Consider the following 27,134-nt stretch of genomic DNA (forward strand, 5'->3'; position numbering starts at 1 on the left):
TCCCTGACTGGATAATGCAGACTGATTCCACAAATGAATCGGCCAATAGTCAAGACCAAATTGCTAGATATTTTTCTTGCAGCTTGGTTGCTTAAATGTTTCGTCATTTGATTTTATTATTCTTATGAGATCCAGTTACTATTCTCACTCGTGACTCTTGCAGGCCTTCCATATACTTTCATAGACCATGACTTAAGCTTCTAAGCATGAGTGCATACAAAAGCATCTAGAGATGCCTCAAAAGGCATAATTAGGATTTCACTTTTGTTCCACCCAAAAATAACCTTGAAAGCTTCCCTTCCAACCAGACTTCTACTTATAGGTGCATTCTAATCACCTCTACCTACATCGCCCATAATGTCTGCTATTAATGGCACATTAAACTTGCTACTTCAACCTAGCATGCCAGTTTGCACACCTAACAAAGAGTTCCAGCATGAGAAATATGCCCCCAAAGAGTTGCACACCTGGCAGAGAGTCCCACCATGAGAAATATGCCCCCGGGGCATCCCCTCACATGTCATCTCAAGGCTAGTAAACCATTCAAAATAACCTTAGTCCATTTGTCCATGCATAACTTAAAATTCGACCACTTGAAGGTACACATCCAATTGGTCATGTTAAAATTCAGAGATAATATGACTGAATAATATGGAACTCACTTGAGATTGTTCCCAGCAAGTGTTCTTCGTGCACATATGAGGCTTCATGAGAATCAAATAAAACCTTTCATCCATACTTACATGCAAAAGGTAGTGTGACAAATCACTTACATGCTAAGGGTAGTGTGACAAATCACTTGCATGATCAACTGTCCGCTGCTTCAAAGACAGGACGGGGTGTAATCTACATAGCATCAGCAGATCTTCAAATTTCTTTGCACTCATCAGTTTCCCTTTTGTACAATTTATCCCAGAATCTAGAAAAAAGGCTTCTGAGGGCCAAATTAGGCCACAGAGCCTCATCTTACAAATAGTTGTCATCAACTAGGCATGCTGAAGCCAGGATCAGCTCAGTCGAGCCTGAAAATTGTCTTTAGTAATATTGCCACTCAAAGCTATCCATCACATTGTTGACAGTCAAAATGTCCCTGAATCAGGGACCATCAAAGTTACAGTGGGTAGCCAAGGACAAACACGGTCCAGCACAACATATCACCCTTTTAGAAGGGGATTCCCCCCCATGAGAGGTTAGCAGAAAATATCACGTACAATATAAACCTCCAAAAAGAGGCTCTAGATGGTGAACCCCAACACAACCAGGCCTGTGAGGCTGAATTCCCAGAGGAGTGCCTTGGACTTCTCATATAAAGTGCTTATGCAGTATCACCTCTGATTACTTAACCCAATTCTCACACGTGGAATGGAGGTATCAGCTTCCATTACAGGAGTACACCACTGAAAGCATTTGCAATTTGTACTACAAAGCCAATGAAAGATGTCAAGGAGATTTCCAGTTGAAAGCAAGACTGGTAAAGCTAGAGTTTCCAAGGCCACTCAATATATCATCATTTGCAAAGTCATTCAGTAAACTTTGACTTGGATCCTCGAGAGAGAGATTCTGCTCTTGTGACAGGACAGATAAATTCTGCCTTCCAGCATTTAACGTCTCCATGTTATTCACAGATACATTTGAACCAAAACTCCTCACATTGCTTCCATTGTCAGACGAAGAGAGTTGGTTCACCATGCTATTGCTGAAGCTGCTGCTCATTCCGCCTAGTGTTCCAGCATCATTGTTGGACATGGCATTACTAATTATGGAGCTGCTCCCACCATTAGGAACTGCTGTTCCATTGTTGATGCATACTCCTAAGCCATTTGCACTTTTCATGATGTTTCCTGCACCACAAGCTATTCCACCACCTAATCCTGAACTGCCTAAAGTATTTCCACTTGCATAAGCTTGCTGAAATGAAGCACCATTTCGCAGCTGGGATGGCAACATCATTTCCTGAAGGAGATGGTTCATCACATTTGAAGTCTCTGGTCCTTGCGAGACAGACTGCTGTAGCAGGTTAACAGCAGAGCCCAAGGAATTTTGTTGAGCTGGATGTGAATGTGCACTCATGGGTGATGGTTGCCCACCTACAAGTGGATGGCAGTTTTGTAAAGAACTGACAGAAGCACCACCTTGGGAAGACAGCAAAGAGGTAGGACCATGACCAGTTGATGTATTGACATCGGCAAGAAATGAACTGGAACTGTTACTTGGCAAAGAGTTCTGTAATGAGGTTAGGCCATTTTGCTTAAGCACTGGAAAGGCACCCATGGCAGTTGTAGTCTGAGATAAATCATCTACAGAGCTGTTCATGCTGTTGTCAGTAGATATCGGCACGGTTTTATTTGTTTGGCTGATGCCTTGATCTGTAGGCACACCCTGCAGGCCTGTATTCTCTAGCTGCTGCAAAGCCTGACTGGAAGGAGCCCCAAAAACACTTCGACGAGGAAAGTTCTTCAGGCTGTCTGCAGAGCACACAACAGATTAAGATAACCACACTAACAAATGCAATTGCAAGTGAGATGGCTGGAAACTAAATAACACTGCTCATACTAACCCAAATAATTTTGTTTTTGACATTGAAAATATCAGTCACAACTCTAGACGAAAGTATAACAGCAAGCACATAAAATAGTACATATTATATACCAAAAGAACCTGCAAGACATGAGTTGGCCTTATGAAGAGGGTAGGAGCCAGCTCTCCTACAAAACCATGGCCATGGAGAATTTCCCAAGAAGTCTGATGTGCTGGGGACTCAATAAGAATGATTCAAAAATGCATCAACTAGACTAGAATTCTAATTTAAGGCTAATCCACTTCATACTTTATACATCAAGGGAATCTTATTGGTTTCCATTGAGATTTTACTATACAATATAAATCGATAAGACTCAAAAACTTATTGATAGATCAATTTACTTCTTCATCCGCTTGCCATAATTGCACAGAGCCCAAGAGTATATCATGCTAGCTGCTTGGAGGGACCAAGCCTAGCTAGAATTTTACATGGCCCCAATAGGTCAAGGAAAATCAAGGGAACTGACAGCAGGTTTCATAGTTCCATTGATTTTCTACAGACACTGTTATAGTATCCCATAATGGCACAGAGTCCAAGAGTATATCATGCTAGCTGTTTGGAGAGACAAGTCTAGCTAAAATCCATACATGCTGCTCCAATAAGCTATAGGAAGGGACATGAGAGCACGTTTGATAGCTCCATTGAACTTCTCGAGACAATGTTATTATATACCATGGTTGCCCAGAGCTTGAGAGCAGTTTCTCCAAAGAAAATAAAAACCAAGGTAAAACTTACAAAGCACCAAAACACAGTGAAGCAGGTTCTGCTCAGATCACACAACGTATACGCTTCCAACCACTGAAGAACCTTTACCATTCAAAGCATCAGCAGTGATGTTTGGATATCATTACATCTCGAGGCTGCATTGTGTACTTGTGTTGGGTAAGATATGTGGTCCAGTCCAGAATCGGAGCTCCAATCCAAAGTCTGTAAGACTTGTCCCAACTGATAAATCCCTTGAAAACATCGGTCAGTTGAAGTAAACTCCTTTGCCACCCCTGACTAAGGCATAGCCACAATTGGATTTAGCCATTCAAACAGATGCATGCTGCCCTTTTTCTCTTTGCATTGACTCTCCACCAATGACCACACTGGAACAAGATTAAGACCCAACTTCACAATATGATGGCACACACAACAGATGCAACCTGCCCACGAAGTTGAAGCTTGCTCATATGCGTTAAGTCATTAGAATCACTAGTCAGCTTGTGTAGGCTTTCTTTTTCTTTAGAAAATCTACTCACTTTCTTTTGCAAATATCATCTCTCTATTAAACGATTGAGCATACATCTCCATGGATATGCATTTCAAAATTTGATGGATATCTTGCAACCTAGATTGTGGAACTAGAAATACCTCAAACCACTTTCTGTAGCTTTGCTGTCAGAATGCATGGTTAGTGCTACTGACAAACAATAGCGAGTCACCAGGTAGTACAAGGCTACAAAATAGCACAGAAACTAGTATCTAGTTTTCAGTCACAAGACAAACACTCATGAGCCCCTGACTTAGGATTGCAAGCATTATCTGCTATTGAGCCAGAGAGGAGCTTGAACCTTAGCTAATTCAGCCTTATTACAATGTACTTTTTGGTGTCTTCAGTTCTGATAAGCAATTGGCAATCTGGTTTTCCACAATCAAAAAGTCAAACAATGACTATCTGATATTGCCATCCATGTTAGGCAATGTAGCTATCCACAATCAAAAGTCAATCAATGCCTACCTGATCTAAAAACCTTAAGTGGAGAAGCAGAGAAATAAACTACAGGTAAAACCTACACAGGAGACTGCAAGCATATCAAGTTGGTTTGTTTGGGAAAAGAAAATGTGTAAGGGTTACCTATTGGCCCCATTCCTCGATCTCTACTGAAATCAATCAGGTCTTTCATGCTACTTACAACCTCTGAGATCTGCAGGAAATGTAACAAAGAAATCAGTATCAGAACGGATAATTTCAGCATCCAGCCTACAGAATCATTCCAGACTATTGACAGCTAATCACCCACCTGAAGACAGCGAACGTATCTTTTTGTATACCCTAGGTCATTCACAGTCGGTGCCTCCAAAGTTCGGGCCAATTGCCTGGCAGCTCCAACAAATCTGGCCAGAAGCACAAACATCCAGGGATCAAAAGCCACAAACATGCACCCCTCATGGGAGACCAGCATAGAACCCATAATTGACTGATTAATATAGATAGATAGCTTCACAGCTTAAGATAAAGCTTACTTGAATCAAAAGAGAAATAAGCAACTGAGAAGTAAAACCAATGAGATAGAAGGATGAATCAAGACATACATGCCCAATGCAAACGTGAAGGTGAAACAGCATATATGAAGAGAGCAAGTAAACCAATTACTGAGTTGAACCAAGGCATAAGCACACAAAATAAAGATGAACTGACAAACATGACGGGCTAGTGTACTTTCATAATTTCTATACTGTGCTATGGTTGCATGATGCAATGAAACACAAGGAGGTAAACTGACTGATCTGAAATGCTTGTCACTCCACTGAAATACGTTTTTCACAGGAGTTGAAGGCAGAGAAGGACAGAGATGTATCACTAGGTTACTGATAAAAACTTTATTATGTATGACATTAGGTACAAAGCAAAACTCATGAAAACACAGATTCAGTAATGTGAACCACTAGTCCAGTCGTTGCATGGAACCAGGCAATGGAATTGACTCATTCTGCAGCCAACTCATAATCTACTCAGGATTCCTCTCAAAACCACACACAGAAACGACACAGAAAAAAGTGATATTGAGCTCTGGGAGAGTGGAAGATAGAGATGCAGTCGATGCTCATAAGAAGGTAGGATAGTACTTTGCAGGCCAGAAGGGTCAAAGGAAGGACACATTGGAGGCAACAATGAGAGTCTACATGTCAAACAGTGGTTGTCAGTATCTTGGACTAATACCATCATCACTACCAAGAAGGTGAACTCTTCCCATCAGTTTTACAATTAGATGTTGTGAACCTAGTGGCATGGAGACTACGTAACATATCGTGCATCATCCTCAGACGGCAATTGGACCATTTGAGATACAAACCAATGACCTTTGTTCATATCAAATGAATTTTTTATCCACAAAAAAATTAAAGGGGGGATACAACAGCACTGCTCATTCGAGGAGAAGGTTAGATTGAGATCCTCCTCTCCTCCTAGACTTGCATTCAGTATGAATACATAGTCTCATCATACTGTAAGTCTCAATCCTTTGATGTCATTGTCTTTTCTTTCTTTTGAGTATTATTAGTTAGCATTCACTGGAATTCTATATTGTACAGCTCAAACCATGAATAAAATGGTTAGACATTATTGTTCAATGTCCAATTAATATCAAAATCTATTAAAAGACTGCTACTAGAGTGTGTCATCAATTCAACAAACTCATCAGTATCTGTCACGGTATGCAAGATGACTTGGATCAATACAGCCAAAAAATTTCTAGCAGCCAATATCTGAAGACTTTCCTATGTGCTTCTGCTATAAGTCATGCTCTGTATATTCACTGCCCAGTGGTATTGCATAAGAGGGCCACTACCATATCTCTGCGGGAATTTTAATTTTATGATCATCAATAAGTATATGATGAGCAAAAGATATTGCAGGTTGGTACAGCATATCCAGTAAGGAACTTTTTAATGAGAACTAAAGCTAGGCCATCCCATCTCATGCAAACTGTTATTCAAGATAAACAACTACATCTTGGCATAAACTAGAAATAACATGTAAGCCAGCCAAATGATAAAATATTGGAGAAGTCAAAAAACTGCATTGTATACTCCTGAAGGCTCCAGGGCCTCCTTGATGTAATCATAGTTAAGCCACTGCAGGATGCATAACACGGGCCATCATTAAAAGTCCCCTTTGAGCCAAAGGCTTACATGTGTCCATGGACCACAACTGCATCAAGTATCAGATATCAAACCACCCTTCATGTAACAGTGACCCCTAGGAAATTTGTAGACAAACTTGCCATACAAAAACCACAAGAGGTGGACAAAACATACTCCCCCCATCCCCCTCCACTCCACCTCACAGGCCGAGATCATGTTAGCATTTAACCTCTCTGCATCAAGTCCATGGGTCTGTAAGCCACTGACATGTGGCTTTGCACAACTGTCTCAACCATCAATTGTCAGACAGCAGAATTTAAATAAACATCAGTTTGAAGTCTTGTTCTCACAGTGCTGTCAGGACATAATAGCAACTTACAACTGGCAATTGTTTTGAAGATCTTGCATTGAAAGACTGGAGGTTCCGTTCTGGTTTTGACTGACTAGTTGCTGGTACTTTTGTGCACTGGTCGCAAGTTGAGTAACCTGCAAGACTAAAAACATAATGAGAGAGTAAAAACTTTCCAATTAGAAAGTATGGTATATTACAGAGTAGAAAGCAAAGATGCAGAAAGACAATGAGCTTTGATAGGTGAATGCCACTTTAAGAGCTCTAAAATTAGCCTCTATTAGAACAAGCATCTTAGCCTGGCTTCCATAAAACATTTGATGTCAAACATTGAGCACTTCCAACACTCCATTTTGAGAGATCAAGTTTTGTTGAGTTTGGGAGGCTTAAGCTGAGTAAAGGTGTTACCCAGGAAGGCACTGGGGCAGTAATGCACAAGGGCAATATAAACACTTGTCTGAGAATTAGATAAACTTCCCTCAGCTACTCAAGGCACAGGTTGAATAACAGCTTTTCAAAAAATACATTTTTACCTCTAAACAAAGTCCTCAAACTCCACTAAACTAGCAACATTTTAGAATGCAACTTCACACTTCTAAATTAGCACAATTGTGGTTTGGTAGCATCAAACAAGCAAGAAGTTCCCTAAACGAAAAGATGCTTCCAACAGCATTCCTTGGCCAATGGCCTCATGCATGCAGCAACAAACAGGAAGCTTTAGAAATTCAAGACAGTACTTTTCAAAAGGTCTCCACTAACCTGTGGAACCAATAGCCTTCGTGGCAAAAGCTCCTCATGACCTCGAGCACAAAATTGCCAGGAAAGAATCTGCTAATTTGGAAAAAAAAAACTTATCTTATCATGTCTTTATTTTAGTTTCCACAATTGAATATAAGGCCTTTAAGATTTCAAGTTCACCTTGAGATCAGGTGAAAATATTATTTTGAGCTGACCATCACGAACAACTCGAAGCTGATCAAAGATGCTTTCTTGGATGGCTTTATCATACTCTAACACCATATGGCCTGAGTTCAGGCGATATTCATGTGAGACATCCACGTACAAAAGCTCATCCAGAATCCCACTATCATATTTTATTTTGCATAACCTCGGAAGCACCTCCACAGTTGTCTCTGCAGCAAGACAGGAAATCAAACTGGAAATTAGCATTAAAAAACCAACTGCTTCTCAAAAGCCCAACTACAGGATTCCCTTCAGCATACACATACATTACACAGGAGCTGGTAAGAATCAAAGTGAACATTCCAGAGAAACCTCCTGCCACACCACAAATATAGAACAGGTTGTACCCCAGGTCCACCAATCATGGACTAGGGCCATAGGGCATGTATGAAAAGTACACATGTACACAAACACAAAGCAATTAAATTGGGCTAGCTCCAAAATACCAGATAAAAGGCCACATAGCAGTTGACAAGACAATGTGAATGACAAACAGCCAAACCCATATATGCACGGCAGGGTCAAAAGGCACAGGGCATCATACTCTCTTGTCTGGGAGATGTTAAGATGTACAGTCTAATGCGGTTCAATAAGAAGTACACACATCTAAGTGTGTGATATGGCCAGGCAGGTGGCAAATCTGCTTGCAGATGTACATCTCTCACTAATTGCAGGACGTGTGTAGCAGACTTGTGGACTAGCCACAGTGACAACTCCATTACAGAGCTCTGTCACTAGTTGATTGATTCACTTCAAACACTGAGATGTTAAGATGTACAGTCTAATGCAGTTTGATAAGAAGTACACACATCTAAGTGTGTGATATGGCCAGGCAGGTGGCAAATCTGCTTGCAGATGTACATTTAACACTAATTGCAGGACGTGTGTTGCAGACTTGTGGACTAGCCACAGTGACAACTCCATTACAGAGCTCTGTCACTAGTTGATTGATTCACTTCAAACACTGAAGCCTAGTAGCAAAGCAAATATCAACAGAGGATTGAGAGGCATAATTGTCCATTATGGTAGGTGCAAGTCTGTTCCATCAAGCCTGAATTAGATGCTCCTAAGGCTTTTCATATTGTGTTGCATCACACCATGTAAGATTGTCTATTTTCATACATCTATCGCATGAAAAGCACAAACAAAACACAATTACTAAGTTCTGATGCTATTGTTCCAAGCATCAATCAAGTGACTTCTTTCCAATGTCTCTATCCCACAATTAGGAAGACTAAATTTGATCACATAAGCAAGCCATGTGCAATCAACTTGCACAATGAAACAAATTCTAAAAGGGATACTTTGATCATAACACTAAATTGTCACTATGCTGGGAAGATACAAGCTTTCTTTTTGGTGAAACATGGGAATAAATTAACCATGTAAAACAGGTGTCATGTTCGGTGTGTACTTAATACATATCAAAAACACTGGGGAGGAGAAACTATTGTTGCTGGTCCACCCCAAGAACACACAGACAGTCAACAAAAGACTGTTGTTGTGATCTCTGGAAACAGTTGTGTCACACATTGGGTGTTCGATCTTAGGAACAGAGAGGCAATCAAATCAAGACTGCTGGAGTGATCTTTGACAAAAAGGAGTAAGAGCCAATACATGGGTCTCCAAAAAAGGGATGATTGCCAAATCGCCAAACTGACAATAATGCCCAGTATCTCACCCAATCAAAGGGGGTATAAGTAAGATCTCAAAGCAGGACAAACAATGCCAAAGAGCCAGAAATACTTCCCAAAAGTGCCAATGCAAAAGCAAGCTCTCAAATATGCTGAGATACAATCAAGGAGAGACCGTAAGGCAAGGCAGCCCCAAAGAACATAATGTATTATACTGTGGTGCCCTGCAATGGATTCAACACAGTCCCACTTGTGTAGATATGCTAGAATTTGCAGAGACAACACTGGGATTATACAAACATGACTAACACACAGTGGACTCAGAGGAGCACAAAAGAAGGAGAAGTAAAATCTAATGAACAAAAGCAATAGTTAAAGGAAGAGATACAGGTGAAGGGTGCATGATGAGCAGAGGCTGTCCAACAACCATTCTCTGATGGAAACAGGCTGAGGGAAAATGTCTAAAAGTGTCATCCTCCATGAATGGATCCTGACTGCAGCAAACAACCAATATCGGAGTAGAAAGCCGATACTAAGGGCTAAAGACAGTAAGGCAGCAGGCTGGATGTCAACATGCAGCAATGTGGGGCTGAGGCTTACACAATACAGCAGTGTACTGCCTGATGACAGGCTCTGGAAGGTAAGGGCAGAAACACCTGGAGGCTGGCAGCAGCATAGCAGTCCCAAGATGAAAAGGGCTGGAGAAGCAGCAGGGCAGCAACTTCTCGAGTCAGTGAAGAAGGGTAATGATGAAGATGATGATCATGAAGATAATGAAGAGCTGGAACAATATGAGAATGAGGGATTGGGAATGGATGCCACAACATGTCCTCATATAGAGGATTTTTGTGCATTAAGTCTTATTGTCACAATGTTAAAATGCCTTTTTCACAAATAATCCTTCTTGGGGCCATTTTTGGAGTGAAATCAGGCTGAATTGCATGATAATTTTGTGTTGTTTGACACCTTTAATTTTGGTTGCTCGACACCCCTCACCGGAAAAGAGAAATATAACTCCACAACCTCATTTACCCAAAAGGTCCACCCAAAAGAGGCCAAGGCATCAGACAAAGGGCGTCAAGGGCCTATTAGGATCACAAAGGCAATGGATATCCTTCTTTTGAGTGCCCAAGTGAATGGGTCTTATGTTTTTTCTTTTTCTAAATGCAAATAATAGACATTAGGATCCCTAGTCACATAAATACAAGTATTGATTAACGTGATATTTATAAGAAAGCCCGTTTAACGAGTTGTGACAGTGTGTATAGATAGTCATCAAAAACATTTCATCATGCTTCGTGTTTCGAGGTTTCAAGGTTAGGTTTCATGTTTCATTTCCCTAGCTACCTTCAAATTTCAAGTTTTCCAGGTTTCACAAAACAGTATTTATAATTTCATCATGCTTCATGTTTTGAGGTTTCAAGGTTAGGCTTCATGTTTCATTTCCCTAGCTACCTTCAAATTTCAAGTTTTCCAGGTTTCACAAAACAGTATCCATAATTTCCAAAATTACTGAATGTTAGTAATTAGTAGAAGAAAATATATACTTATAGCAATATTAGAGGAAGAAAATAGATCCATAAGATGAAAATTATGATTCCGCCCCTATCTTGGATTCAAATGTTTTAGAGCCTAAAACAAAAACAACCATTTCCCCTACTCTTTTAGAAATTAGCATTTACAACTCACAAATCACATGTATAGGCTACAACAAATATATAATACATAATGGCAAGTAAAATCAAAAATTGATATTCATCAGTGGAATCCTTGTGGGAAATCTTTGAGGAGGCATGTCACTCAAGGAGGTGAAGACCCAAGGTAGAGGAAGAGGTGGAGAAGGGGAAAGTGAAAGCGGTGGAGAGAGAAGAGGAAGAAGAAGAGATGAGGTGGAGATGGGAGGTCCAAGAGGAAGAGATGGAGTAGGAAGAGATGGGGGAATAAGGAGATGAATAAGGAGGAGAAGGTCATGGGGCATGCAAAGAGGAGGGTGTGGAAAAAAGCGGGTCACAAAATAAAATAACTTACAATTTTTAATTAAAGAAACCCTTGAAAAAATTCATTTCACAACCCCATTTATCAAAATGGAATGTAGTATGAAGAGAGAAACAAGGAGGAGGTGGTGGTGGGGCACACAAGGAGATGTGGAAAAAAACGTGGGTTATAAAAGGAAAACAGCTCACACATTTTTTTAGTGGACATTGTTGAACATATATGCTAACATTGTTCAAAAGGCAATGATATTTGGTGTAATCAAAGGATTGCTCAAAAGAGAGTTCAACATTTTGGGACCCCATTTCACGCATATTGAGCCTTCATGCTTTGCCCTATGCGTTTTTTGGTGACTACATGCATATAATATAGTAGGAAAAGTACGACTAAACCATTGGTTGGCCTAGTGCAAATAGTTTGCACCTAGGGTTTCAATTGTTGCATAGAAAAAAAAAGACAGGAAATTCATGTGAGCTGCACAATTCAACTCTCAACCTTGGCATGACCCATTTTGGTAACTAATTACATTAATCCTTAGCAAGTTAGTGTATGTTTGCCACATGACCCACTTACTTGGTTCTAGTCCCTATAAACAAGTATTAAATGGTCAAACCCTCGTGCTTTCAATGACCTAAGCCCTTGGTCACACCTATTATTTAGGTGTGTTGTTAGTCATGCCCTTGAAACCAGCCTTCCTCCTCAGATAGGATGGTAAATAACCTGATTTATCACTAATTACAGCAAGCATAAAATTCATACATATAAACTGAAAATGCAAATGTTCTTAATCTTGGACAATGGACAACCTATTGGCCCCAAAACTGGCCCCTCTTGTGGTATTTCTTTAGCTTGTATTGAAAATGGATGAAGTACAACTGAGATTCTTTAGCTTGTATTGAAAATGGATGAACTACAACTGAGATTCTCTGATTTCCTCCGCTAATCCAAGTGTCTCTTGCTGTCAAAACTAACCAGCAAGCTTTCAAACCAATTCACCCCTTGATTGCTTGGGGATTAGCCTTCACCTTGCTCATTGCGAGACAAATTTAGCCCCAAATTTGATCATTGTTCGCTGGCCTCTTGAATCTCCCTGAAATTCTTCAATTTCAGTTGCTCGAATTCAAGTCCTAGGCCATCGATTCAGAGCACCTATCCGGAGGTGACTATCAAACCCTAATGTATGCTGTAACTAGATTTTACGGTAGAGATTTTCCAATATCTCCCCCTTGGACAACACAAATGGCTAAATTTTACTGAGATAACTTGAGAGATGGCCGTAGGATGAGAGAGAATGCTGTAGAGAGAGAAATTTCAGAATTTCATCGTGAGAAAGGCTGAAACAATGCCGGTACCTGGCCCAAACAACCATGGAAGTTGCCACGTGCAGCTTAGGACCACCGAAAAGGCTACTACCCTCTTCTATATGCTGTCACCTCCACCAGAAGGACCTTGGGCTACTGTCACCCGCACCTAATGGGCTCCAAATTGTTGTCACCTACTATAGGATTGATCCTTGGTGGCTACAAATCACATCAATAGCATCTTCTTTCTCTCTAATAGCCTCCTCTCTCACAATGGCTGAAATAGAATTCCACTAGCCCCCAAAAACGTTTTTCCCACTTGCATGGGCAAGTTTTACCTAGTGTCAACCTTCTAATCCCATTTTTTCAGCATTACCCAACTTATTAAATTAATTTTCAAAATATTGATTTTGAAAATTAATTTAATAATTATTCTAATGCCCAAAAATATAATTCCACTCGCTAATAATGAAATTGCCAAGACCAATCTGTCTTCCAAGTATCCCTCAATAGTTATTAGTCCTTAGACCCGCATTAATTCGTTAATGCCTAGTCTCCAACGTCACCCCCACTCACATTAGTGGCCAATAAATTAGTCTGGGCCAGAATCCGAGTACCACCTAATACCTATCAAACATAACTTACTACAACTTTTGCCTTTGGTATCAACCGATATTTTGAGGTCTTGGGTTCCACACTATGAAATAATTAACTTGCATCTCACATGTGCAAGTCACACCAACACATTTGATTAACTTATAACCAAATGGAGACTAAAAATTAAGGGCAATGGTTTCTATAGGTAGTGGTTTTGGACCAATGTTGGCAAAAGTTGATGCGGTGAATTGGCATTCATCTAGCATTTTCAATCCCAAGCATATGCATAGAATGAGCTAGAGCCTTGCCAGAAAGGATCCTAGACGTTGGTTTTTAATTTGCCAAAGCTTTAAACATTAATGTCAAGTCTAAAAGTGGGATTCTTCCATTTGATCAATTGCACATACAATGAGCTAGAACCTTGCTAGAAAGGTTCCTAGACTCTAGCTTTTAATTTGCCAAAGTTTTGGATGTTAATAATGAGTCTAAAAGCAAGGCTCTTTCACTTGACCATTCATCTAACTTGATTAAAAGTTTTTGGCCATTTAATGTCACAAGGTTAAAAGTTTTTCACTTTACCATTCATCTAGCTTGATTAAAAAAACTCAAGGTTATTCCTTGAAAGTGGTTGAATTTCTCATGGTCAATGCTCTCTTGCTTAATAGCCTTACTAGTGTGATTGGGTGGGTTTGCACTTGTGCCAAACCAAATTAGCTGCTCATATCTAGCACCTTGCTTATGCATTGTGCTTCTTTCATCTCTTGAAGGTTAATGGTGTTTAGGATCTCAATATGATTTTTGCACTTGTGCACACCGCACAGATTCAAAATTCAACTTTCTGCATTCATTTAGCACTACCTCTTCCACATCTTGAGTTTGTGTTAACAAGTTTTAACTATCAAATTGAGTACTCACTCAACAAAGGCTGCAGATATTATGCACACTGCTTGCTATTGTTGCTGTTGGGGATCCTGTTACCGGCCAAAATCTGTCAATGTGGCAAGCAAAAACAAAGCAAAATACACCTCCCTTTTACCTGAATCTACAAGCACCAGGACCATGTGACAATGCTCTCAGTTAAATTCTAAAGAATATCACCTAATGAATAAGTGGACCCTTCTCCAAAGTGAAAATAATTTGTAGCATACACAAAACTTGAGAATGAGGCAGTTATGGGGAGGTGCTCACAAGCAGTGTATAGTTTTCTCCAAAGGAGAAAGGAGGGTTTCAAAGGGGCAAACAAATCAACCAGGATACAGATATTCATGATAAATCAATAAATACAGCTTAAAGAAGGTGACTAGTTCAACCGTTTTGAAACTTAAAAACCTGGTACAGTAATAGTACAAACTGGAGCTTACCAAATCCTCTACCCGGTCTTGATCCACATATCTCACAGTGCCAAACATCCTGCATTGAAAGCAAAATATTTCCATAATAAAGTTATAACAGGCATCTGGACTACTGTTATTCAAGCAGTCACCTACTTGAAAGTCAGAACCTGTTGCCAAAACAAATCTAGCCACCGTTTCAAGGCCTATGAATCTTAATGAACTAATAGCACAGAATCAGTACAAAATAAGGAATTAAGTATATATGCTTCGGTGACCAGTACACAGCCATCCAAGAATATCATATGAAGAAATTTCTCAACACTACTTTCTATCAAGGACCTTTACAAGCAAAATACATGAAGCTTACAGTTCCAAGTCGAGAAAAAAATTTATCAGAAAGGGGCACTTGTGGGTGTCACCACCACAATCAACAAGCTTTATAACATTCTAATACAGCATTCACTACAAGTTTTAGCTTATTGTTGTTCACTAACAATTGTAGAGCAGGGAAGTAGCAGTCCTCAATGAGCCCAAATGAGGAACTAGACAGCGGAAGCCTGGCAGGGTAAGCATTGCGCAATTCCTCTCAGAGACTTAGATAGCAGTAGTTTCTTCAGAATTCTTGTCAGGTAGCAGCTCCACTGCAAGCTTGAGTCCAAGGGCCAAAAGGTGCCCGTAACACATGAAGCCTATTGAAGCCAGTATATGTAAACCAACTACTTCAAGAATGGAAAGTAAACACTACATCCTAATCACTGAGTAAGGCCCAGTATGCCAGACTGGTCACTTGCCAGAACTCTGCTGTGATTCATGAATAATCAAAGAAAATAACAGCTTAGTACTGTATTTAATGCAAGAAGGAAAATTGGGTTCAAGGAGGGTACTACACAACTCTATAACACTGGTGACAAAAAGACAGGACCAGGCTCTAATGCCCACCTGTGCAAAGCACAGTCTTTAATCCATAAGACTACCGTGACTTTTGAAGCAAGAGCCAGGGTTAATAACTCAATCCTCCTAAAGAATGCAAAACAAATGATCATAAAACGAACAGATCGTGTGCTATGGATTATTACAAATCAGTAGCACTCCAGAATCTTGGGATATCATAAGTAACTGTGTGAAAAGTAGACTACCCAGGGCAATTAGCATGATTTGAAAGTCGACATTCCCAAGTAGAATGCATGCTGAGACACTATACATGCTAAACATGACAAGAAGTTGTATGGAGTTCCACAGTTTATTTGGCCATATGAGGGCAGAATTCAGTACAGCTATGCCACCAGTCCAGATGTATGCATGGAAAGCACACCCACGCATTATATAGATGACCACCACAATAGAAAAACAAAAGAAACTACAGAACCTGCACAACAAGACATAAGAAAAGTGGCTCAAGAAGAACCTGTGGGAAGACACCAGTTGGTTGTCGTCCACTGTTACCATACTGAGAAACACACCAACGCTTCTTAGCTCGAGGTGCAAAAAACTCTTGCACAAATCTCCTCCAAAATTGGATATTATTATCCTGTAAAAAACAAGTCATTGGTGAATCTCACACTGTCACAGACTAATTTGATGTTGCAATGGCAGCTTCGATTGAGTATAAGCCATGCCTGAGGACGTTGCCGTTGATTATACATGTACTGCATCAGCCTGCGAGCACAGATCCCTGGCTCAAATACAAGTTGTTTGGAAGGTCCTGCTATCTGCTGAAGATGTTGTTGCAATTGTTGCTGCTGAAGCTGTGTCCTATGCTGATGCAGGAGTCGCTGCTGTTGCAGGAGATTCATTTGCGCCTGAAAGTGCTGAGACTGTTGACGGTGAAGCTGCAATGCTTCCTGTCTTTGCAAATGAGAGGTGAGGACAGATTGCTGTACAAGCTGAGGCAACTCAGTCTCTGTCTTCATTTCCACCTTTGGAAGTGACAATTGCTGATGCAATTGCTGCTCATGTTGGCGTGAATCAAGCTTCATTGGCAATATTCCTTGAAAAGCTTGGACACGCTGCTGCTGCTGCTGCTGCATCTGCAGCTGCTGCCGCAAGTCAATTTGTTCTGACTTAACAGACGTCAATCCCTGCACAGACTGCAGTGATTGCTGCCGTACAGATGCATCCATCTGCTGTTCCAGCTTGACAGAAGCTAGACCCTGCATAGACTGCACCTGGTGGCTCATTTGCTGCTGTTCTAGCTTAACAGAGGCCAATCCATCCATAGCCACAGGCTGTTGTTGTGTTCCTAAACCAAAGCCTTGTTGATTGCGTGCATGTTGTAACCCCATTTGCTGACCTTGTCCAGGTAGAGAAGTGCCAAAATCCTGCACCTGTGTATGTTGCTCTAGCTGTTGCTGACCTAGTTGTGTTTCATGAGAAAACTGAGAGTTTGCAACATTTACTTGCTGCTGTAGCTGCAGAGGGTCTTGTTGATCCAGTCTGTTGGCAGACCCTTGACGGGTTAATGATTGTGAGACCATGCCTGCCGTGCCAGATAAACTACTGGATGAATAGGAAAGTGGTGATGCAGGTAACACCATTGAACCTGTTCCAGTAAATGCAAGTGGCTCGGCACCAACACTCAAGTTCCGATGCAGAGAAGGAGATCCTGTGTGGCCTGAATTCGAGCCTAATGTATGAGACCCTTGGCCATGCAGGCTTAGATTTCCTCCGACAGTTAGCCCCTGGTTCATACTGTTAAGTTGAGCATTTCCGCCATTTACAGATGGGCTAGTTGAAAAGCTGCCCAGCATATTAAGCCCCATGTAGTTACCGCGGGGAGAGGCAAGAGGTGGAAGCACAAGTGCAGCCGATTGCACACCCTGTAGGCCACTGCTCGAGCGTAGAAGTGATGTAGGAGGAATGTTCTGAGTTTGGGGCCCTGCCACCGGAGGAAGCGCCACTGAAGACGTCCCAGGCCGGTGGCTTGAGTCTAAATACTGATCCAGCGCCAGGGCTCTGCCAAGCCAGGTCTTTTCTTGCTCGGACAGGGCCTGGTTTCTGACAAAACTAATGCTTGCTGCTGAAACTAATTGTTTTCTGCGTTAACCTGTTAAGGCGACAGCATGCAGGCCCATACAGAACTATGAACCTGATCAAGGTGCAAGCTCTGTTCACCGGCGCTGGCATTGTCATAATCTCGGAATGAAGAACTAACAACAGGCTTGGATCAGGAGGATGGGCCCCCTATGAAGCACCTGGGCGCCCTTCCGGCAATTGTCACCAGCAGATTACCATCCAGCATGTTCTGCTTCCCATCAGCAGGGAGAAATGTGAAGGCACGAGCTCCAATTAGCAAAGATATGAACGGCACAGGCAGACGTGTTTACCAGCTCGCTACTAGTAGGAATGGGGAGCCGAGAAGCTCTTGCCTAAGATAAGCAGCCTGATTGTCCGTCATCGTGAATTTTCCCCTTATTGCCGGAGCCTCCATCGCTGTCTCTTCTGCTAGGGCGGCGAGGGACGGGCCATTTGATAGGTTCGCAGCTGAGAGTTCTCTTCTGATTCGTCCTATTCTGCGGCAAAGCTGATAAGGGCCGGGCGGGCGGGGGCGGGGGCGGGGGCGGGGGCGGGGGCGGGCAAATGGAGAAGGGGAAGGTACGAAGGGGAAGGGGGATAATAAGGCTAATGAAAGGCGAACAGGGGGGAGAAAGGGAAAGGAGAGAGAGACAGAAGGGGGCGAGGTTGTGAGAGGAGGGGGAGGGGCTGAGAAGGATACGACAAAAAGAACGAAGCTCCACAGCTATGGCAGAAAAAACTGCGCACACAGACCGAGAGAGAGAGAGCCAGAGAGAGAGAACAGGGGACGAGAAAATATGCATACTGTGCACACAGGAATGCACCTAACGAAGATGCTGACCGGCCTGGCCGGTCGCCCCCGCTTGCGAGAAATACCGAGGGAGACCGACCGCGGAACATTGACTGCTGGTCTCCCGTCCTCCCAGCCCACGTGGCACTCCCCTGGCTCCCTGGATCGCCGCCACGTCATCGGATCGGATGAATCCAACGGCACCCTCCTGTGGGCCCCGCTCCAGATAAGGACGGCGGCGATTCCCGACCGGTTCTTGCCGGTTTTGTAGCGGCTTAGCTGGTGCTCGGTTCCCGGGCTGCGACCGGCTTGACGGGTTTCGGACGGGCAGTAGCCGGTGAGCGCTTGGGATTCCCGGACACAAGTCATGATGGCCATTGCGATGCATCGCACATCGTCACGCAAGCCACATACCATCAGCCAGCATACAGGCTGTTCACCCGCCGACCGCCTTATCTTTGCATGCTGCCGTATCACTCAAACATGAGATGGCTTTGGTTGTGATTGTTGTCATGGTGGCACATTGTGTATTGCCAACTTGTTGAGGCAATGGGAAGAGTACCTTGACAATCTCAACATAATAATTTCCCCATAAGAAGATGACACTACTACCCAGAATGATGTAAAGCATTGAACTACCACAACTAGGTTGACATGTGCAGCTTAGTAAAGGAGTTTGAAGTTCTATATGCAATTCTTGCATGCTTGTTATGTAGCAGTTTTATTGATGGTGTTTAGACATTCGTCATGTTTCGAAGTGAAGTATGTTTGTAGATAAGTTTTTGCGTTGTTTAAATACATAGAGGATGTCGAAAGAAGAATATGTATGCATATGTAATTCGAGTCACTGATCGTGATTTTAAATGTTCATATTTCTTTTGGTCATAGGCGCCATGGTCAAGTGGGAATAAGAATGGAAACACTGAATTTTCCAAGGTGATATCTAGGTAGGGTGAGGTTCTAGCAGGCAAGCCATTCGTCCTGAACGTTGTCGTTCTTTCAACGAGACGATTATTATTCCGTAATATGATGCATGCAAACTCGTGCTAATCGGCTCTTTGGAATGTCTGTCGTCTACTTTGCTCGATTACATTTTCGAGCAAATTGCAATATCTTTCATTCTCGTGATCTGCTTGGAGCATTGAGATAAATGGAGAGCTTTCACAATAGAGCTCTATAATCCTTGTGATGGATTACCTATTGAGGATTCAAAGCCCTATCCTTGGATGTGGATGTTCTGCAATAGCCATGTACTTTAGGATTAGTGGATTATGCAGCATGTTGAAAGCAAACACATATGCATATATCGGATGTAATCAAGTCAATTCTAGTAGATGGCTGTGAAAGTAATCTATCATTCCAAGAGACTAGAGGGTTATCGAGAATAGATCGACAGTCCAAGCTTCCATTCGCAATCGCTCTTATCATTTTGCAAACCGAGATGGATGCATCAATGATGCTCAATAGTTGAAGCTGTAACAGCTTTGCATTGAGAATTCGTTTTGTGTAGTTTAGTAAGAGTGACACCACGTATTTGTTTCTCTCTTGCTTTGCAAGACATGGTCGACATTTAATTATTATCATGTTGACTTTATGCTATTGGCATACAAGGATGAGAATAGTGCTTGACAAAGCCATCGTAACTTGTATTTCTTATGTAGATGGATCATTCTTTTGTGAGTTGACAACATGATGTTGCATTGTGACTATACCACAGGATGCGCACATTGTTAGTCTTCCAATGATACTTTCACATTTTGTCGCCCAAGATGATTCAAATTTTTCTACGTCGTACCAAGTTGCAGCAAACGGTTTTAGTGATATTTTTCTAGAAGCCATAGTTTTCCTTTTCCTAGAAATCATGAAGAATGACTTGTGACTTTGTTTGTTTGTAGCGTTCATTAATGTGATGAGAACAATATATTTTTATCATAAAAATGCAGTACACTTGTTCACGAAAGAATATGTTATACTTCAAGATTTTATTTACTTTTTAGATGGTTTGTTTTTTCAACATGCAAGGATGATGATTTTCTTTTTTTTTAGTAATTCTAATAAAATAAATAAATAAAATCAATAAACAATAACAATACTTCAAAAACTAAAAAATAAATAAATAAAATGTGAAAATGTGCTATATAGCATGTCGAAGAGTTAGCACAAATCTCTTCATAATTAAACAATTATGAGAGAAGGTGTCATTCCCCCGTCCATTCAAAATATCCGATTTGTTGAAGTTTTATGTTTTCGTTTTTTTTTTTTCAGTATGTTCAAATGTTCGTTACACTTACATTATTGCCATATGTTCAAAATATCATTTTCTTTCATTTTTATTTTACTACTATTTACTAATCTTAAAAAGAATGAATGACGAAGATTTAAACCTAACCTTAATAAACCAAAAAGACGAAGGACAAAATTGTTTAAACTAATCTTAAAAAGAACGAATGACGAATATTTAAATCTAACATTTTAGCTTGCAAATGCAATAGCTGAGAAACTGACATACGCATCTCCACACACTTGTGTATGACCTTCCTCTCTCCTCAAGCAAGAGACGAATTTCGTAATGAAGAGAATGGCCTGTACTGCTTAACTCTCCCCCCTTTATGTAGGCTTAAGGCTTTCCAACATTCAAAGCTTTCCTTTAAGCTTTTTTAAAGCTTTTGTAGTTTACAAACTTGAAAAGCCTAAAAGCTTTCAACCATTTAAGCTTTTCTTAAAAAGCTTTTCTTCAATTTTGGGTGTACACTTATGTTTTCCTTCTTTAACCCAAAAAAAATAACAAAAAATATCATTACAAAACATCACATAGCTATACTTGTAACTAGTATCAAACTTTAGGTAGTATTTGGCAAAAGTCTAGGCAAATGCATGGGTTTGAATGCTTTTAGGAAACAATTATATTACTCAATGTGGGAACATTAAAAGCTAGGGATTTTCGACTTTTCGCCTTCCCAAAAAACTCGTCAAGAGGCATCTAATGACAATAGATGGAAGATTGTATTATTCTTCACCACTTTGACAACAATTCGACATTTAACAATGAGAAACCTTCGATCATCAAACAATTATACCCCTCATATTGAGATTACAACTTATTAGTTCCAAAAATTGTGAAATGGTCCCAATAACTACATACAAACCCCTCTCAAGGAAGAGGAGAGTCTCTCATCGTGGCCATTTATAAGGCTTGGACCAACAACCTCTTTTCAAGCACTAACTAAGAATTTAGCCTTCCACTTAAGCAAATTAAAAAAAGCCTCTAATCAAACCTTAGCTAACATCTTAGTCATTTGAACCATACAAGGGTAATGCACTTCCCTTACATTAGTCCTTGAATCAAATAAGTATCATGCACTTGCCATATGTGTCATTTGTACTCATTTGTATCCACTCAAGAAAACACGAAATATGCACTTCCCTTACATGTCTACGATCATGGAGTTTGTAGACAACTCTACACATTGGTGAAAAATGGTGGATGGATGGTTGGGAGGGCCACCATTCTCAATGCAGTGGCCAAAACCTTATCAAAACAATAAGGCTTTTCTTTCACATGGCCTATTGATTTAGGTCCTTATATGAGATTTATTGTAGCAGACATTTAGTCAAGCATGTGGTTTCATTTATAAACTTCTAAACGCTTATTTAGACTCGAGCAATGTATAATTTTAAAGCCATACCCCCTAAATAAGCATCCAAACACAATACAATATCATAAAAGGGGATTAACTATTAAGTTGAGTATGCATACCTCAAGGGCTAATATTGGTTGAACGGTGATCATGGTTAAAGCTTAGACAACTTAGGTAACTTAAATTAGAAATCATATTCCACAATGAGTGCAATAAAGATCAATTCTTCTATTCTTACCAACATGTGTCATGTTTATGGTTAAGACATTAATAGGGGTAGGGAACATCTCACTTAAGATTGTGTTCTAAGTCCTTTGTAGTATTGTAAAGAAAACTCAAAAGATGGCAAAATACCACATGTACCATAACCATTGTTAGTACCCTTAAAGTAAAAAATGGAGTTTGTCAAACCACTTCACCTCTCATAGCCAATAACTATTATCAACATCTATTATTTCCATGAAATGAATAGCCTCAAATGTGGATGATGCCATTCTAGATGTATGGATCTTATGTCAAAATTCAAAGTTTGTGTGGACAATGGCAAGTGGCTCAAATTGCAAACATTGCAATGTTTCAAGCGAATTGGGCTCTTTTTAATTGTCCATTTGACCATGCATCACTCGTTATCAACCAAGCATTATAAATCTTAGTTGAGAACCTCGATGTGCCTACATTCAAATCAATGAGAGGAGCACTCTCACAATCATACCTTATTTTGGTTGCACGAGACTAATGATCAAAAAGCATCTCTTCTATAGACTATGAAGTCCATTGACCCGATTAAAGAAAACCACACTCTTTGTGCAACAAGTGAGAGCATTGCCATGTTACGTTATAAACCCACTCTATGTTTTCAAATATGTTAAACTTTGCTTGATGAAGCTTGATTTGAATAAGAATGTGTGCTATACATCCTTTCACTTAAGCACATTTGCAATTAAATTTGGAGAAAATTTAGCAATAATTAATATTGTTTGGGCATATATATTGATTTTTCATCGCGATGTCTACCATCTTTCTTTTAGAGCCTTAGAATATAAAGAAATGTGCTTGATTGCATATTGGAAGCATTATGCAAGTAGAGCATTATTAATGCCAATGTATAAAGGAGGAAAACTTATAAACTCATGTAAGGGAAAGTGACACTTTCTCCTAATGTTTTGAGGCAACCTTTTTCCTCCTTACATCACAAGTAATAGTCTCATCTTTGATGCACTTCCCATGTAAGGAGATGATGTGGATTTCTCTTTTGAGAATTGCTATTCTAGTTTTTTGTTACTATGCCCAAGTCATTGACAATAAACTTTTTATATTCAGACAGTCAAATCCCAATGCCATGGTAGAATGTTTTTTGTTAAGAATTTATTCATGCATACAATGTGCAAGTTAAAAAGGCCACCACCAAGGTGAATGATTGGTTGTGCACTTCACTTGCTCTTGTATATCGTTTGTACGAGATGCTTTTAAGGAACACACCCCCTTAAAAAAGCTCTCTCTCTCTCTCTCTCTCTCTCTCTCTCTCTCTCTCTCTCTCTCTCTCTCTCTCTCTCTCTCTCTCTCTCTCTCTCTCTCTCTCTCTCTCTCTCTCTCTCTCTCTCTCTCTCTCTCTCTCTCTCTCTCTCTCTCTCTCTCTCTCATGCTCATGCTCATACATACACATCCACATACCCACACACATAGATATAGACAAGCCTAGAAACTTACTTTTAGTAGAAATGATGGGCAATTTATCATTTATATTTTGCAAAGCATTAGAAGATGCAAGTTTTACATCTTGATGTTCTATTTTGCACAAAAATTTACATTTCTTAATTTGCCCTTTCAACCATAAAGTTGTATCCAGATAATAAATATTTTCGACTCAAAATTCAAAACAACTTCATGTATGGTTTCAGTTCTAATATGTGCTTCATTTCATGATGATGTGCATTTATTTGAAACAAAAATTCCCGTAAAACATTGGATCTAGTTAGGGTAACTTTTAGTTCAATAAATCTTGAGGTTTTTTTGAAACTAGTGGTCCACTTTATGGAGAAAGGAGGTTTCATGCAATGTCATATTTCTTATTTTGTGCATGTTGATGCCAATGTTTCCTTGTTTTGATGGTATTCTCCCTCATGATCTCATTTGATAATCCACATCTCACAACATCATCCTTGTGGTGATATGCAAAATCCCCAAAGATTTTCCACCAACACTCTTGACTCCCTTTTTTTGGAGTCAATCTAGTGTTGCATGACTTAACAAACAAAACAAAAGCAAACTAAGCAAATTATTCATGGAGACATCAAATTTTCATTTGGACTGACCTATGCTTGGTTTGAACTTGAAGCGACATCCCAAAATAATATCCATGCATATTAGATCAAAATTATGTTAGCTGTCTCTTGACCATGCAAAAATCACATTGGCACTTGTAGTTGCGATGTGTACTAGATTAAACATACTCTTTTTGTTAGAAGAGCTAATTTAGGCTTTCTCTTTTGAGTGCTACGATTTGATGCAATGTAAAGTACCATGTATCTCTCCCTCCCCCTCTCCCCTGCACCAAATGTGTGTGTGTGTTGTGTGCATGCATGTGCACATGCATGTGTGTGTGTTGGGAGGGCATATACATGTGCACATGTGTGTGTGTGCTTTTGCTTCTCGTATGTACACGTACATGTTATCATAAAATTGCATGTGCATAGACATATTCAAATCAAAGTTTTGTTGCCTCGTTGCTTTAAACTAGTAGAAAGAGACATGCATGTTGATTTCTCTCTCATACCATTTGATCTTGTTGTTAGCAATTTGAAACTTATAATATACATATACATAGAATTTTCTCACCTAAGGAGTTAACCATACTTTTAAGACTTTTAAAAGCCACCAAAAAATATATAGAAGACTACCCTTTCTTAAGCTAGCGTTGAGCAAAGCAACTCAGTAGTTTAATAAAAATGTACAATGGATATGTCTCTAAAGCATTTTATGGGAATTATGAAATGATTTTTGTTTAAACTATTTGATCCACTTATTCTTAAATGGGTTGTTATGACACTACATGTGAGTATTGATCATGGATGCTTCTTAGCAAGAATGTCTTGACCTCACATTGTTCAACCCCCATCCAACCATAAGAGGCTTACTTGTATTGTTATTGCATTTAGTTTAGTTTTCTTTTCTTTCTTTTTTTTTGGGGGGGGGGGGGGGGAGGGGGTATGTTTCCACCACGTGCATTGATTTTTGTGCATCATTCTATTGTTTTGGTCTTAACAATATTTAGAAAGTATCAAGGGGCTTCTATATATATATATATGAGATACCTCATAAAATGTTTTAAGAGTTTCTCTCTAGGGTATTCATAGTGCATCCCTCTTTGCTCTTTTATATTTTGACTATCTTGAGCCTCATAAAATTATAGCCCATATAAAGGGACCCTAATTGGCACTACCACATCCTTCTATCATTCATTGTTGCTCTCTCTAGATTGATGCTATGCTATTGGCTTGTTGTTGCAATTCTACATTGGTGGCTATCTTTGGAGTAATTCACTTTCTCTTAGAGCCTTTCTTGAGCCCACCACACTTCCAAACATATGTTAACTTGTATGTCCAACATGTAGGTCACCTCCTTAAATGACCTTGTTAATGGAGGGGATTTTTTATTTTTGGTGAGTAGGTGTGAGAAGCTAATTTCAGAAATGGCAGCAAGGCACTTCCTATTCGGTTGTAGAAATGTGGAGTGGCTGAGATGAGTTAGAGAGAAATAGGCAATATAGAGAATCAAGGGAGTTGGAGGGGGAGAGAAGTGTGTGGAACAAGGTGGAAGGAGGTAGATGAGGTTAAGAGAGGTGGATGCTAGTGTGGGAGAAGTTATCTGAGGTTTGGGACAAATGTAGAGTGGAGGTGGGGATGTGTATGTGTGTGTATTTTGACTCCGTGGTTGGTATAGGTGTTGTTATGTGCTTAGGGTCTAATTCAGTTAGTGCATGGATTGAGTTCATTGATGTCCATGATTTAAGCAAGAGTGCAGAGGGAGGGGGGTTTGAGTGCATGTGTACACGTGTGTGTGTGTATGCACGCAGGCGTGCATGTGCATATGCACATGTGTGTGTGTGTGTGTGTGTGGATGGCCAAAGCTACATCTCATTTACTTCTTAAGCAACCAAGCTATAGCGTTTCGTGTTGGTGCAAACAAATATTAAAATGATTTAAATTATAATGCGTAGATTGGATCTTGATAATTCTTTGAGGTAGGTTCTGCTTTTCTATAGGAAATGCATAAGAGTTATAAAAATATTGAGTTTGGTGGAGACCAACGAATCTTAATTATAGGAAATGTGAGTGCTTTCTTACTACATATGCCATCTTCTTCTCGACTATTGTGCTAAAATTTGGCAAAATTATTAAAATGATTAAAAATTGTAATGTGTAGATTAGATCTTGATAATTCTTTGAGGTAGGTTATGCTTTTCTTTAGGAGATGCATAAGAGTTATAAAAATTTTGAGTTTGGTGGAGGCCAACTAATCTTAATTATAGGAAGTGAGAGTGCTTTCATTTATATATGGCATCTTCTTCTTGACTATTGTGCTAAAATTTGTCATGAGTTGGATTGGGTGACTTTTTAGTTATATCATTTGCACAATCCTTCTTGGATTATAACGAATATTTTCATGCTTGCACTTTTAACCATAAAGTCCTTGTTGTGTCATTGCAAGTGCTTTTTCAATCCTTTTAATGCTTTCCAAGACATGTCTATTTGCGATACATCAACCACATTTGATCCCTATGTGCTTCATCTATTTCTTGCCGCTAAGTCATACACTCTCTAGCCTCGCCTAGGCTTGCTTGTGGCCTTTACACATGGACCATCTTAGTCAATAGAATTAAGCTACCTTGTCTTAATTGGATTCCTTTTGATAATTAGGTTAGCTCTTATGGATTTTCAAACTAGTGTAGATTAGGATAGAGGAAGGGGCATGAGACAACCTTGAGGAGAACTAGTGTGTTGGAGTTATGGCCAACCTAGTCACATCTCCTCTATATATGTAGAAAAGCAAGAGATAGGATGAGGAAATAAGGTAGACCAAAGATGCCTCAAATGT

General features: G+C 40.1%; 1 protein-coding gene across 1 annotated transcript; it reads right to left on the reverse strand.

Annotated features, from left to right (window-relative positions):
- Positions 1-593: 593 nt before the first annotated feature.
- On the reverse strand, positions 594-18,396 carry LOC148019833 (uncharacterized). The gene is made up of 9 exons (XM_087700019.1): positions 16,217-18,396; positions 16,006-16,128; positions 14,628-14,676; positions 7,698-7,912; positions 7,539-7,607; positions 6,810-6,916; positions 4,588-4,681; positions 4,422-4,491; positions 594-2,465 (listed from the first exon to the last, which is right to left on the reverse strand). Exons 1-9 carry the CDS (start codon positions 17,357-17,359, stop codon positions 1,441-1,443), a joined length of 2,895 nt encoding a protein of 964 aa, XP_087556145.1. The 5' UTR covers positions 17,360-18,396; the 3' UTR covers positions 594-1,440.
- Between the last annotated feature and the right edge of the window lie 8,738 nt (positions 18,397-27,134).

This window comes from Lygodium microphyllum, chromosome 19 (assembly GCF_053477565.2).
Source record: "Lygodium microphyllum isolate KBCC chromosome 19, Lygodium_microphyllum_v1.1.10, whole genome shotgun sequence".
In the NCBI taxonomy this organism is placed as follows: Eukaryota; Viridiplantae; Streptophyta; class Polypodiopsida; order Schizaeales; family Lygodiaceae; genus Lygodium; species Lygodium microphyllum.

Excerpts from the sequence above, each read along its gene's own strand:
- LOC148019833 (XM_087700019.1), bottom strand. The coding sequence starts at position 17,359 with ATGGGGCTTAATATGCTGGGCAGCTTTTCAACTAGCCCATCTGTAAAT. Across the intron at positions 14,677-16,005 it reads CAACTGGTGTCTTCCCACAG|GATGTTTGGCACTGTGAGAT; the intron begins GTTCTTCTTGAG and ends CTTTCAATGCAG. Across the intron at positions 4,492-4,587 it reads GATACGTTCGCTGTCTTCAG|ATCTCAGAGGTTGTAAGTAG; the intron begins GTGGGTGATTAG and ends CATTTCCTGCAG.